This window comes from Hermetia illucens, chromosome 3 (assembly GCF_905115235.1).
Source record: "Hermetia illucens chromosome 3, iHerIll2.2.curated.20191125, whole genome shotgun sequence".
Lineage (NCBI taxonomy): Eukaryota > Metazoa > Arthropoda > Insecta > Diptera > Stratiomyidae > Hermetia > Hermetia illucens.
Window position 1 is genome coordinate 74,820 of NC_051851.1, and position 15,328 is coordinate 90,147.

At 37.4% G+C, this 15,328-nt stretch overlaps 1 protein-coding gene across 1 annotated transcript in view; it reads right to left on the reverse strand.

Annotated features, from left to right (window-relative positions):
* Positions 1-11,613, reverse strand: part of LOC119650797 (homeobox protein abdominal-B-like) — a gene marked incomplete at its 3' end in the record, with an annotated part of 85,112 nt that extends 73,499 nt beyond the window's left edge. The window contains exons 1-2 of the mRNA XM_038053932.1: positions 11,583-11,613; positions 11,297-11,377 (exon numbers count right to left, since the gene is read on the reverse strand). Of these exons, the coding sequence (XP_037909860.1) occupies positions 11,297-11,348 (52 nt within the window). The remainder of the gene's footprint in view (positions 1-11,296; positions 11,378-11,582) is intronic.
* Between the last annotated feature and the right edge of the window lie 3,715 nt (positions 11,614-15,328).

Genomic DNA, 15,328 nt, shown 5'->3' on the forward strand with positions numbered 1-15,328 from the left:
ACCAATCCCCTTGAAATTCTCTTTTGTTACAAACGATCACTGAAAGCTTTCTGGATAAAATCTTCGGGACCATGTCAACCACAAATTGCTCAAAAAATACTTCCTCATGATGTCACCAGAAAAATCTTTTTCACACGATATGCTGCCCAGAATTTGTAAGGAAAAACTGGATGGGTTCAGACATTTAAAAAGTTATAACATTAATGGTTTCCTTCGTTAATCCGGTGTAATGTTCAAATTCAGCCTGTCCTGCCCTGTTCCTGTTCGTTTTGAGACGTCAAAAGTAAAATTCCTGCCGACATCTGAGTAAATGTTACATTGAATGAAATTACATACTGACATAATTGTTCAAGTGTCAACACACAATTTTTTTATACAGAACAAAAAAAAAAACAAAATGGGGGCACTATAGCTGCTCTAAGTTGCGCTGTAGAATATTAGCTCCTTATGAAATGAAGCAATCAAAATTTTTTATAAACAATTTATACAAAACAATATTTTTAGTAATAATTAAAGCATACTTTCAGGTATATGCAAAGACCAATATATTAAAGAGTAACTGCGCAAAATTCCCAACTTGATAGTTTAATTATCTACTTTTAAAGTTACATTTGGCAGTCTGGAAAAAGACATGTTTTAAAAACAAAAACAGTAGTAAAATTTAGTTCTTGTAAAGTACAGTTAAAAGTATGTAGCGATGGCAGGACCCGAACCGCTTTTGGTACTTCCGGTGCTCACCAATTCATTGACTTTCTAGGGACCTTTTTGACTTTCTATTGTATTTTTAATAATAATAATCGTTGGCGCAACAATCCATATTGGATCAGGGCCTTGAAGTGTGTTAGAGCACTTCATTCAAGACCGAATTGGTACACCACAGTACACTGTGTGAGGCAATATGGTCAGCATTGCGCTCGCCCGAGATTATTACCCTGATTTGACTCAGGTACTCATTCACAGCTGAGTCGATTGGTGTCCGACATCCAGTCACGATAACAAATTCCTCTGCCCCCAGCGAGATTTGAACCGCGACCTTCCGCTACGACAGCCCAGCACTCTAACCAATTGAGCCATCCAGACACACAGACACACATTGTATTTTTAAAGCAAAGGGAAAAAATGCTAAAATTGAAACCTCTGGAGGTTATCTCTCTGTTAACGATACAGCATATTAGACTGTACTATTGGTCAATGACAACGCGAAAATCATGACCCAACTGGGCAAAATATTACAATTATTTACGACAACTTAAATCGTTCGTAGCTGTCCATATCTGGAATACCAAGAAAATGTTACCTGGTACACTCCATTATGAAATCGGAACTGCTGACTTGTAATTAAGTTTTACGTTAACAAAAGTACAGCCATAAAGTTAATCCACTTTTAAACAGCGTTTGGAAACATTGAAAATGTATGTACAGAGGGAGCAGTCTTTTGCCGAAATAATGTGAACTTTAAATAAAAATTTCGGTAGAAGAACTATATCACTCGATACTACCGTACGTACGTTAGCTGAGAAATCCTGATCTCATAAGATTCAATTTCTTTGGATGCTTTACCGTTGTCAAAGACATGCTTTTAAACAGAAGAACCGTAAGACAGTACTGATTTCAAAAATGAATCATTGAGGAGTTCTATATGAAGACCTTAATAATAATAATAGTCGTTGACGCGACAATCCAATTGGATCAATGTGGTGAGGATTGCGCTCGCTAGGAATTGTTACCTTGATTTCGCTCAGGTGCTCGTTCACAGCTGAGTCGACTGGTTTCCGACGTCAAGGCAAAATACAACTCCGACTACCACCAGAGAGGTTTGAGCTGTGACCTCGGTGAGCATACTTGACAAAAAATGTCTGCACATGGTTGAAATCACAGTTAATCACGGCAGGTTTGGTAAGAACTGAAGCACGATTATTCATGGAAAAATATCATGAGTTAAACATACTCCACTTTACTTCAAAGAGCACAGCTGGTTGTGTGTTCGGTGTATCCAAATTGCTTCGTGTCTCCGTTCACCAAGAAGGCGCCCCCCTTGTCTTCTCCGTTCTTGTTATACGGCACACTATGTATCAGTCCCAACCCGTTCGGTTGTCAAATGGTTGCCTCATATAGCAACATGGCTAATTTTGAAGTATCTCGGATTGGTGTTCCCAGCCAATAGTAAACTGCACCATAAAATTACTCCACGAATCAACGAAACCTAGATAAAATGGTACTCATAGTTCCCTAAGATCGAAGTCGAATTGTTAATGATATTCTGTTGTTCATCCCGTGACTATCTATGATTTCAAGCTACTACCAAAGATAATGAATGCCACCTCGCGGTTAGAAAAGCGAAAATGTTAGGCTGGATCAGTGCTGTAACTCATTATGATCGCATACGATATGAGAACACTTCGAGACCGATATGGTATTGAACCTACTGTGGGCAAATTGCGAGAGAGAGTCTTCGATGAGCCAATGAAGTGTGTTAGAGCACTTCATTCAAAACCGTAACGATACACTACAGGAAATTCATGGAAAAATATCATGAGTTAAACTAATCCACTTTACTTCAAAGAGTACAGCTCGTTGTGTGTTCGGTGCATTAAAATTACTTCGTGTCTCCGTTCAGCAAGAAGGCGACCTCCCCTCCTGTCTTCTCTGTCCTTGTTGATAATTAGGTATCTAAGATGAGCCTGGACATATTACTAAATCGTGGGAAATAACTCAAAAGCCGACAGAAACAACAATCGCTTCAAATGCTGGACAGTTATTTGAAATCCTCTCGACTTCACCAGGACCAAACTTAAGACCGAGAGAAATGACAAACGGAAGTTAATCTTCACTTCTGCAGATTCATGCCCCAAAAGGTGATCTATGGGTTTGGTGCCTGAAATCTTTTAAACATTCCCAAGGTTTCATACTGCATTAATAAATAAAGATGTCAAGGATGCTACAAATAATTTGCATCAACTAATTCCAGCTTCTCCCCCCTTTGGTATAAATCCACTTTTAACATGAGTGAGTATACAATTTTATTCAAAACTCTATTAATATAAAAATTATTCATCATACATATTGGCATTTTCTAAGTCTTCTGAGCCATCCCACATAATTCTGCAATCCTGAAAATATTAGGATGTGCTCTTTACCCATTTTGGGATACACTGGGCGGCCTTTACCATCCAGAGTCGCACACATATATGATTAATTTCCGGTTCGAGATTTCACCAAGTGCTGTTTACTAAAACCGAAAATAGTGTTTTTGCTTACATACATCAGTTAAAACAGCACTAATCCGAACTTGTGTTTAAATACCAGATTTATAATTGACAACTTAAGGAGCTTAATATAAAAAATTAAACAATGTTATGGAATGAACTACTACCGCAAAACAAGTGTTCTCAAATCTCCAACAATTTATGCACAGATAGAAGGCTATTCAAGAGAACAAAATGTCCGGTTTTATGAAGAAGATACATCGCGAGTAGCAAGTAATAGCATAGTTAAAATAGAAGATTCGGACACCACAAATGTTGGCTTCCTTACGTACACTTCCTTTAAAACATCAAAATATTGTTGCTGACTGAGAGAACTCAATAAGGGAGATTATTAACAAATATAACAATTCATATGAAAAAACATTTTATTGACTCCACTGCCTAAAGCACAAAACATATTTCACCGAAAATTCAGACCAGAATCAATACAATCCCCATATATTTTTCTGAAGAAATGAAATCTTTCCCTGCAAGTCCAAGTGCAGCCACCATAATACTAAGCTGATTTTTCTTTTGAACTTGATTCTGGGAGCAAAGTGCAACACCCCTACTACATACTGCCAAACAACGTTTCATTTCAGTAATGCGGAAAAATAATGGCCGCCAATATAAGCCCCGCCTTTAAATGTGTTATGCTTCTCTTTTTATCGCAAGTGGTTGGAAAAAGGTAGGGAATGAATCACTTCTTAATTTTGCCGATTTGCAGTTCCATCTATTCGTGAAGATAAATGAAACTTAACGAAACATCGTGTAGAAGGTTGTTGTATCGAATGGTGGTCATTTGGATTTAACCACCGTACAATCCACAATGTAAAACCGCCTTACTAGGAAATTTGTGTACAAATACTCCTTTTTGCAATCATTACTCAACGGAATCTAACGATGTGAACGGAATTTGGCAATCATGAACATTCTTGTTTAGGTGAAATAAATTCATTGTTAAACTTTCCTTTAAAAACATAGAGGCTGTTATACCATATTTAAATTAAACGTGAAGTTTTCCAATATCCAAAATCTACACCCAACTATTATACTTGTTAGATCAAATGTTTGCCAATTTTGATAGTAACAAAGTACTGAATATGTTGAAGAACCCCCCGTTTCACTACGCTCCGGAAAGACGAATGAAATACATCTTATTCTTTCCCACAATCCAAAATTCTGCACTTGAATGGATGGATGCCTGCTCACTTTATATGCCACACCCCCAAACAGCCATTATGAAATGGGCGTATGCCTTGTATCATACGCCCATTAGAAGGAAATATCCCTTTCATTCTGTTGGAAATTAGAAATAATACAGAGAAAGAAATGATATTACCGTGTGTACTCCCTTATTGCATATTTTATAACTATTATGATATCCTTTTTGTGGCAGTAATGATTTATTTCTTGATATGGTCAAGCACCACAAATGACAAAGACCCGTTTTTACTTACTATCACTAACTTTCTCTTTTTAGTCACTATACCTGCAGAAAATTCAGGAGGCAAGAAGCAAACGGTGGTGCGTTTTATTGAAACTCCACACACTCTCTCTAACACTCAACATGATAACCAATCAACTGTAAAAAAGTTACTTATTGATGTCGAAAGTTCCGTAGTTTGTTTCATACCTACGACTGCTGCGAGACTTTTATTTGAAATTGTTATCTACCACTTATACTTATTTATACAACTGCATGACTTTGTTATATATGTTGTATTATATCCTCCAAAACTAGCAGGGACTTACGGGTATTTAGTTTAATATTTGTTATTATTATGAACATTCTGTTGATTTTGCTAATCAAAAATAGAGCAATTTAAGTTCTGCTCATTTGTTGAATTTCAGCTCTAGAGTCTAACAATTATTTTTTGTTTGCTTTTCATTGATCTGCCTCCAAACATTATTTCAAAGAATCACTGCCATACATCTTAAGATGTCGTAACTTTCTAAGAAAGGCCAGGGAGATATTTAAGGTTGGGCTTCTTACTATAATTAAGCTTATTCAAAGCATCATGAATAAATGAGGTATAAATAACCGTATATGTAAGATTTTCTTTCAAATTTGAGTAAAATACATATAGAAATCTATCTCACCTCAATGAAAAGATGTTGATGATTTTTGTTGAACTCTAACTATGAAAACTTTAAAGATTTAGTAAAAGATTCACTTAGGTATGATTTTTTTTCTTGTTAAATAGAAACTGAGTCAGACATTCTGCCCAAATTATGTAACTCGGATAGTTTTGAGTCGAAACTCCGCCCAAGGGTTGTGAGCTAGTCGTTTGCAAATTTCGCAATTATCTTGAAATAACGAAACTTTGACCACGACTCAGAACTTCATCTCCTCCGGTTTTTGCCTCGTTCAGAAACGGGGTTCATTCGTCTTTATCGGTTGCACGATTTTGTTCGGTCATAGGCCTGATTTGGATGGAGTCAAGGGGCTCTCAAATCACCATCTAGCGTATTAAGCCATCATTGTTTCCATGTCTTTTGATCGTTCCCCATTGACTTTGATGTTCACACCAACTTCGACAATTGAGTTCTTGTTAGCACGAATTACATGTCCATACCATCGAAGACGCTTCTCTCACAAATTTTCCCACTATCGGAACAACCCCTATTCATCACGGACATCTTCAGTTTCGGATGTTATGCCATTGTTCCAACGCAACATCCCTGTTCCTATTACCGCGATTCGCTCCCAGACCGAGTTGCATGAAGCGACCATTCCACTTTTGGACAAGTTGCTCGAGATCAGCCTTTTTATGAGACACTAGGAAAATATCATCTGCATAGAGCAGCGTGTAGGACGTAGGACGCTGAGACACTTCCAACTTTACTCTTCGGATCGCGGTAGAACAATTTAATCCAGCGTACCAGCTCTTCTAACACCAGGTGTTGCCGCAGAGTATATCAGATGAGTTTATATGGAACACGTTCAAATGGTTTCTCTAGATCCAGAATCGCAACGTAAAGCGCTCAGCGTGTATCACGTCAGACGTTCATCACTTCTTTGGAGACCCGGCTTGATTCGCGATTATTTGAACGATGTCAGGCAACCGTATTGTCAAGAATGAGTTCAATAATTTTCATGATATGGGACAGCGAGACCCAATTGACATTCTGAAGGCAAGTAAAGTAAAGATAATAGTAGGACTTTACAAAATGCTTCATTCGCCCTTGTGAACACATCTGTTTTAGTCTCGTAAATTTGTTAAAAGTAAACGTGAACTCGGTGTTGAATTAATATTCACATCAACGGCAAGGGATAACTTCTTGGCCTTCGAAACTGATTCAGATAGAATATTGGCTCCAAGATTCTGATTAATATTAGGGAGCATTTTAATAGTAACGAACGGGGACTTCTGATACAAAGCACAGAGAGCCTTTTCACGAAAAAATGAATGCAGTTCAGTAGGGACTTTTTAAAGGTGGAACTGTAATCGGAATGGCTGGTCTGAATGCTAAGAAGAACTCCTACCTAGCTCGAGTAGGTTGTGGAAGAAAAGGATCCTTAAGACTGCAATGCATATTTCTACGAGTTCCACCGGTATTGATGCTGCATTGTATGAGCCCGAAGTTGCTGTAGGATCATTTGGATGTCATTGGCTGAGGAGACGAGAATGTCAAATCAAATCAACCACATCGTAATCTGGTCGATTACTTCTGTGTGTATGCAAAAACAAGAGCATTTTCAATAACCTCGAAAAAGGCCATTACATAATGGCTGCATAACTTCACATGCGAATGATGTCTGCGTTGTAGGGGTGAAGCGTTTGCCTCCTCCAAGTTCAACATGAGACACTTTCTCGACGCAGCTGTCATTCAGCAGTAGGAAAACTTTCTTGATCAACAGAAGAACAGAACAGATCGTCGAAGAATATTAATGAGCACTAGTCCGCTGTCAAAGCCCATTTATCTCTGAGGCAAGTCAAGTTATTAATAATGTTACAAAAGAACATCAGGGCTGTAATTACCGCTTCCAGGAAAAACTAGTGTGGAGCACAGAAGCTCTGACGAAACCAGTGAAGTACACATGACACTCCACCTGTCCCAAAGAAAATAACTAAAATAATACATAAAGAAACACTTAAAAATGTTGATCCGCAAGAAACAAGTGGATTTCCACCCCGGGTCCTCTTGTACTGATCATAGTATATCCTGGCGGACCGTAGTAGAACAATGCGTGCAGTTTAGATTTTAACTCTGTCTGCTCTTCATAGATATCAAGAAAGTTTTCAACAGCATCAAAAAAGAGTGTATCTACCCTTACCCTTTGATTGGCAGTGTTGTCCTTTTAGTACCAATTTCACTATGTGTGACTTTGGGATTATTCGATGGTTAAGCAAAGTCTTAGAACTTCATATCTTCACTCGACATGTCAAATAAAAATTACTACTAGCAACGGATTATTATTATTATTATTCTGTTAAGGGAAAGTCGCACCGCGTCCTTGAAGAACTATTGTGCCCCTTTTACTGGTTATAGTGTATCTATTGATCATAGTATCTCAAGCAGGCCTATAACCGTTAGGAACTTTAGTATGTTCCCTACTTCCAGACCTTTCAGCTTTGCATCTGGTATTAAGTGTTCTCCCAGATGCCTCGACCGACTTTGCACAAGTGCTGGACACTGTCCCAGGACGTGTATAGAGGTTTCGTCCTCCTCCTCACGAAACCTGCAGGCAGTGTCCGTAGATATCCCTAGCTTCCCTAGGTGATAGTTCAGCCGACAATGACCAGTGAGAATTCCCACTATGATTCGGAGTTTCTTTTTGGTGAGGTTTAAGCAATCCTTTGTGCGCATGAGTTCGTATCCCCCAATAAGCATCCTGGACTGCTCCATCCCTGGTAGGCCCGCCCAGTATAGTTCCCTCAACCGTTCCTCTTCATTTCTTAGATTCATAGCCATGAAACCGTTTCCGATTCCACAGAAGGGTTCTGGCCCGTGTAAAGGAAACGGATACGGTGCTGAGTTTTAGTTCCTAAAAACTTTTTGGTAGAAATACCGCGAACACGCATTGATTATAAATACGGCAACCAAGTAACAAGCGGTATTTAACAATTTACTTTAATTTTAAAAAAAAGTATGGCGGCACTGAGTGTAGATATTAGGTTCCTAAGATTATGCCTTAAGTACCGAGTAATCCCGAAGTCACATATAGTGAAATTTATTAACAATTTATTAACAATTAGATCAATCAGTTAACGAAAACGGCTTCGGATTTTTTATTTATAATGCTTTTGTTCCACCTGGCTATGTTTATTTTCTTTGCCTTTCTTGTGCGATCTGTACTACTAAATGTTTGGTCTTTTCATTGTATCGACCTCCTCTTCCCTACAATAATTTTTCGTAGTGAACCAAATAGCATTGGAACCTACATTGCATGATATGCGTGGATATGACACCAAATAAAAAAACCACAGAAGTGAAAATATTTTCTTTTCGCATGAACCTAAGTACGCTTATATCATATAAAAGTACTAGTGAGTACTTTTTTATCACATTTTTTGATACCATAATTTTTCTGAGAACCAGAAATGCTTAAGGTTCTATCAGATTCTCGAGGAGAGCATCATACAAATACTTGCATATGAACCTCAACTGTTAATATTCTCAAGTTTACTAAGGTGAAATGGAGCGTTGGTCCGTTGAAAGACGATCCCAAGACGATCAAAACTGCTCCTCTTCTGTTCTGCGCCAAGTACTCTTGGGGCGACCCACTCGTCGGCCATCTTGAGAAACTGGGTTCCGCTGCATGAGGTAGTCTTCTGATCACATCGTCCACTGGTAGCTGGCCTGTGCGCCGACCAAATTCTTCGTTCAAAACACAATAGTATCAGGTCAGCGTATCCCGATAATACGTTGCAGATAAGTGTTCACGAAAGTTCGGAGCTTTTGAGTAACAATGGGGTCACTTTACATGTACTTCCCCCATATAGCAATAAAGAGAGAACATTAGCACAGAACAGTCTGAACTTGATCTTGGTTTTGAGATGGCTGCGTTTCTAGATTTTAAACAAGGCAGGAAAGGCGGATCTAGCGCTGTTGATGCGTCGAACGACATCCAGTTCGGTGACATTGCCGGCGGAAACCACGCTTTCTAGATGAGCACATTAATCGACAACTTTAGACTGAAAGTGGATAGAGCGCAAGGCTGTCGTATGGAAGGTCGCGGTTCAAATCTCACTGGTGGCAGTGGAATTTGTATCGTGATTTGTCGTCGGATACCAGTCGACTCAGCTGTGAATGAGTACCTGAGTCAAATCAGGGTAATAATCTCGAGCGAGCGTAGCGCTGACCACATTGCCTCCTACAGTCTACTGTAGTGCACCGTTGCGGTCATGAATGAAGTGCTCTAACACACTTCAAGGCCCTGATCCAAGATGGATTGTTGCGCCAACGATTATTATTATTATTAAACTGAAAACCTCCAATTTGTTGGTACCTACATTTGCCTCTCTTTACAAATCCAGATCCATTTGGCCAAAGTCCATGACTAAGTAAGATATAATTGCCATAATCGAAGTGCTTGAGAATAAATGTCACAGTCCGTTGAACACCTCTAGATAAGGTAGCACGAAGTATGTCACCTGGCATACCTGCGCGCCATTTTCTTCATTTATCCAATTTCAAGTATAGCCCTATCTTGCAGGATAACAAAAATTGACTTTTAGTAATTTTTTGTCTTTGCTAATATCCCTGCGGCATTCAGCACTAGAGCGGTTGCTCAAAATTTGCTCCCTTTTTCTAACACATGTGTTCATCTCTAGGTAATAACTCTCGTATAGAGTTGGTATTCATAGGGAGCAAGTGTGAATACCGCATATCTAATCCAGTCCTGTGGAGTAATGCAGCAATTTCTTGTTTATATTGTGTGTTTCTTTGCCTGTATGAAATTGTCACTTCTTTTCATTACATTTTAAGAATTCTTTTAACATTGATTCTTCTTTGTCAGAAGGACAAAGTATTTAAGGTGAAGAATTGGATGATATACGGAAATAACCGGTTGACATTACACCTTTGATCTTGGTTTAGTTTTCAGATTCTAAGCAAAAGAGATTTAATTTCTTATTACTCTTTCCAAGCTACTGTGAATAATAAATTACATATTTCTCTAAAAATAGACATATCTATAAAATGGAAGGTTCTAACTTCTTGGAACAAAAAGAAATACTTTTGGTTTTGATTTTAATATATGAACCCGCGGGATAGAAAACTACCCGTAATTTGTTCAATCAGTAACGGTCTAGCTTTAGATTTCGTTTTGTAACCCGTAGACTCATAGCAAGGTTAAATTCTCAAATCTGTTTGACCTTGTTTTGAACCTCTTTCACCCTGTACATTTCCATTCCTCACTGTACTATATCCACCATCATTTGATATTGTACGAGTATATGCCTTTAGTAAAAAATGTACACCCCCTTTTTACACATATAGGCAAATTCCCTTTCGTTAAGGGAATGTATTATAATATCTACATATGTTCTCCAGTGCGATTAACACTGCCCACATTCTTTACAAACCCAGTGACTATAGTGCCATTTCATAAATAATAGGAAACAGTCTTAGTGTCTGACTGTTTAACAAGGTTTCATTAAAAATGAAAATGGAGGATTACTTTAGAATACCAATCACTTATACAGTAGAGAGCCATAAGATCCTTTCAACCAAACTGTCAAACTTTTTCATAAGAAATGGTGGAGTCATGTATTTATTGGCTTTGAAACTCTTCATTGGAAATGGCTTTCAACAAAACACAATTCTGCAACTGTGATCATTTCGTAAGCAAATGTAGATTACATATCTACATAAAGGCTATTTGTTATGGCCTATTATTTTCCGTTTTTTTCAAGACTCTTCAACCAGTCTTAACATTTGTTTTCAAAGTCTTAGTTACGAACATTTGAGAGATGAAGGATTGAATGACAAGAGTTAATTATTTCACATATTTTTACAAATTATATTATATAATGAAACGTTTATTCAATACGAATTAGGTTTCTTAAGAAAACTGTCAAGATAACGAAACATGTTCTTACCTTGTTTGATACCCACTAACTTTTGCATAAAGTCACCATGGAAATTAGACATAAGTACTTTTTAAAACCACTTACACAATGCTTTAAAAATAAAATACAATGTTAGTTGAAGATTTCAGAATTTCGTATGATAAATGTACAATTCTGGTTTAGGTATTTAACAGTTAATGATTGCATTTCACTTTGCACATTACGCGCACAAACTGTGACTAAATTGACTCGTTAATTGAAACAATTCTCTTTAAATTGCCATCGAACTATTCTAGAAAGACGTAAATTATATTACCAAAACGGAATCGTCTTTTCAGATATTGAATAATCTAAACCTTACGGTTTCCATTTACACAATGCCCTAATAGTAATCACTAACAGACGTAACAAAATTGAACTTCCTGAAATTTTTCAAGACTTTTCTCACTGGAAGTTGGTTTACGTTATGATGAATAGAAGTGAAAACATGAAATGAAAATGTCATCCGATATAGGTATTGCCGCCATCGACATTAGAATCGCAATACAGAAACAAAAATGGAGGAATTCTCCCTTTTCCTTGAAATATAATGTTAGGTTGGTGGTTGTTACCACCCTGAGATCCAGGATATTTTTTCACTCCTGTCCACGCATAGATTGTTCATAGTTTACGCCGGACCCGGGAGATTTCATGTATGTCTACCCTCTCGCCCCTGCCAAAGCAAGAGTACAGTGTCGTTTCACTCACATTGCATGATGACGCCAAGCCACACGTATCTAGTTTCATATAATATACGAGGCAAGCGTGTACGCAGGACTTTACATAAACCGATCCTCTATACAGAAGAGGCTACGCATTTAAACCATTCCTTACGATATCCAATAAAACTCGGATCACCGCTTCCTGAGTGTCAGTAGCACTGCATGGCACTAAATCAATTAATTTGATGGTGTACTTCGCGCTGCTCACAACAGTTTCAGGAAACTTCATAAATCTATAAAACGGCTTTTAAATTTAAGTTAAAATCAAGTCGTTAATGTAATTTACAGCTTGAGCTGTATTTAGAGAAATATGTTAATAACTAGGATGTATTATGTTTTAGATTAGTTTATTTCAGTAAGAATATAGACTTGGCATGCGTTATAAAAAGTTTGCAACCAAATTGAGATATTTATGTTTCTTGTGAATTTTTTAGATGGTGGTATACGGATATATGAAAAATAAGGTTGTAGCTTAAGGATTTGATTAACCTATCTCATCAACTAAAATGATGGTTATAAGGCCTAGGAATCATTACCAATATTCAAAAGTCGCTTGATTATCAAAGCATAACAGTGAATGCCAGAAAACGGGAAGAAAGCAAATTACTCACATATGTTGGATATGTATGTACTGCTTTATCAAAACAATCAATAAGGGCGCCAGATGACACGATGAAGAGAATATCCACAGGAAGATCTGAGCGAAGAACGTCAACCATCTTAAATATGAGTTTAGTTTCTACATTGAAGCGAGTATGCAGTATAGAATGGTTATAGAATAGCTTTAGAATGGTATTAGAGCAATTGACAATTGCCAAATCGTCATCTATATTACTACGAAATGACATCATTATGACTTGCACTCTCTCGTGGCCGTGTACAGTTTTACCCTGGCTATGCTATTATAGGTGGCTTTAAAGTCGATGAAAAGATGTTGCAACTGATGTCCATATTCCATAGTTTTTCCATCGCTTGCCGCAGAGAGAAAATCTGATATGTTGCTGATTCGCCTGGAATGAAGCCTCTTTGATATGGGCCAATGATGTTGTTGAAATGTTCGACTATTCACTTTAACGTCATACCAACATATGATGATTTAGAGCGAAACAGACCTGTTTGATCATATATAACTTCGTTAATAATTTTGGGATTTCTACCAACTTTTCTGGGATGAAGTTCCATCTAAAATAAGCTTAAGTAGAATTTGCAGTAAATTTACAAAATATAGTAATATGTCATTATTAACATTATTTGAACAGATATAGTTTTAATATCATTCTGATTTTCCAGCTGAGTAATTTTTGAAGATGCACAAGGGATTTAAGTGACCACTTTCTAGCCCGCAATATTCTGCACAAATTGGAAAGGTAGATCAACATTTATCAGTATATATAATACATATATGGTTGGTATTTACCTCTAAATGAGGCCTACTTCAGCAAACAAAAGACAGGTCGAAACAACACAGGCTTAATATGCTAGGTGGTGATTTGAGAGCCTCTCGATTTCATTCCAATCAGGCATATAACCGAGGAAAATGGTGCAACCGATCAAGAAGAGCCGACCCCGATTCTGAACGGGTCAAAAGCTGAAGAAGAAGTGCAATGATAAGAATGTTCCCAGTGAAAGCACGCAGCCAAAAGATAAAGTAGAGAAAACTGAGCGCGTTACTACTATCACACTTTGGACCATTTGAAGGCAAACTGTTGATGGCTATAGAAGGTAAAAGCGGGACAGATAAGAACCAAAGCCAGCAGCCACGCCAATAGAATCATAATTCTTATCAAAACCCAAATTAGAATTTGTAGAGTTGAAAATATATTGTTAATGTAGATATGCTATATACTTAGTTATTCCAAAAAGAATTTCTTAAATAACTTATGTAACCTAGTTCATCATCTACTTGGCCTAAGTAGAGGAGGCAGCACATGGATAAAGAAGGACAATAGGTTTCTATAGATTCAAAATCCTTCATGATTGGGAAATGTTATAGAATAGGACTGGGATAAAGATAAATGCTTACTGAGCTTAACTGTTTTATACTTCGTATAACTACAATCAAATCTCTCTAAGCCGAATTTCCATTTGCCAGGAAAAATTGTTCGACTTATAGAGATTTCGAAATAATTAAGACTAGGTTTTGCTTTCCGCTAGTGTTATTTAGTATATTTGCATATACCGATATTTCGAGAACCATGTGCTCCCTTTATCATTGCAGCAAGTCTGCCAATTTGCAGCTCTGCAGATATAATAAATTACATAAGGGGAAAAGCAAAAACAAGTTTGAATTATTTCAAATAATTTAATCGCTAGAAATACCTCAAGATTACACTTAGTGACTTTGACTTAAGGAATTATTCTAGTGTTAACACATTTTTCCTTCAATTTTTTTTTTAACATATTTTAATTGATATTGTACTCTACCCGGTACATTAGGCTTTGAAAAAATTATTTGCAAATTAGGAATTGATTCCTTTCCCATCGGGTATTTTTATTGTAGCGTCATTATCATCATCATTACGATTTTCACCATCGCTCTTAGTTTTTGCAATTTGGTGAACCTGCTCCAGAATTTGAGTTTCATCAAGAATATCAGCTATTAGGATATCGTCTTCAATCTGGACAGTACCGTTGGAAGTCATTACGCTCAAATTTCTCAAAAACTTTGAAACAATTTGTAATTATGGTAAGCCTAACATCTAGAGAAAAGTTTTTTAATAATAATAATAATAATCGTTGGCGCAACAATCCATATTGGATCAGGGCCTTGAAGTGTGTTAGAGCACTTCATTCAAGACCGTAACGGTACACTAGGAGGCAATGTGGTCAGCATTGCGCTCGCCCGAGATTATTACCCTGATTTGACTCAGGTACTCATTTACAGCTGAGTCGACTGGTATCCGACGTCAAATCACGATGCAAATTCCACTGCCACCAGTGAGATTTGAACCGCGACCTTCCGTATGACAGCCTAGTGCTCTAACCACTGAGCTATCCGGACACTAGAAAAGTTTTTTGATTTTCCAAAAATTACAGAATTTTTTCTGATAATGCATTTGGAAGTTCAGATAACTCTTTGATTGGATTTTACCAGCCCTTGTAAAAAAGTCTATTTTCGTTTATATCTTCAGCAGTTAAATTATGGGACAATATTGAAGGAAGGCCGTTAAACAAGTCATTTACCTCTGTTTGATTACTGCACTGCATTACGCTCCAGCTAACCGTCGCGGACTCAGAAAACAGGACATTTCAAGCTTTTGCGAATTCTAGGGTGTTTTATTTCAATATTGGTTCGCCTATG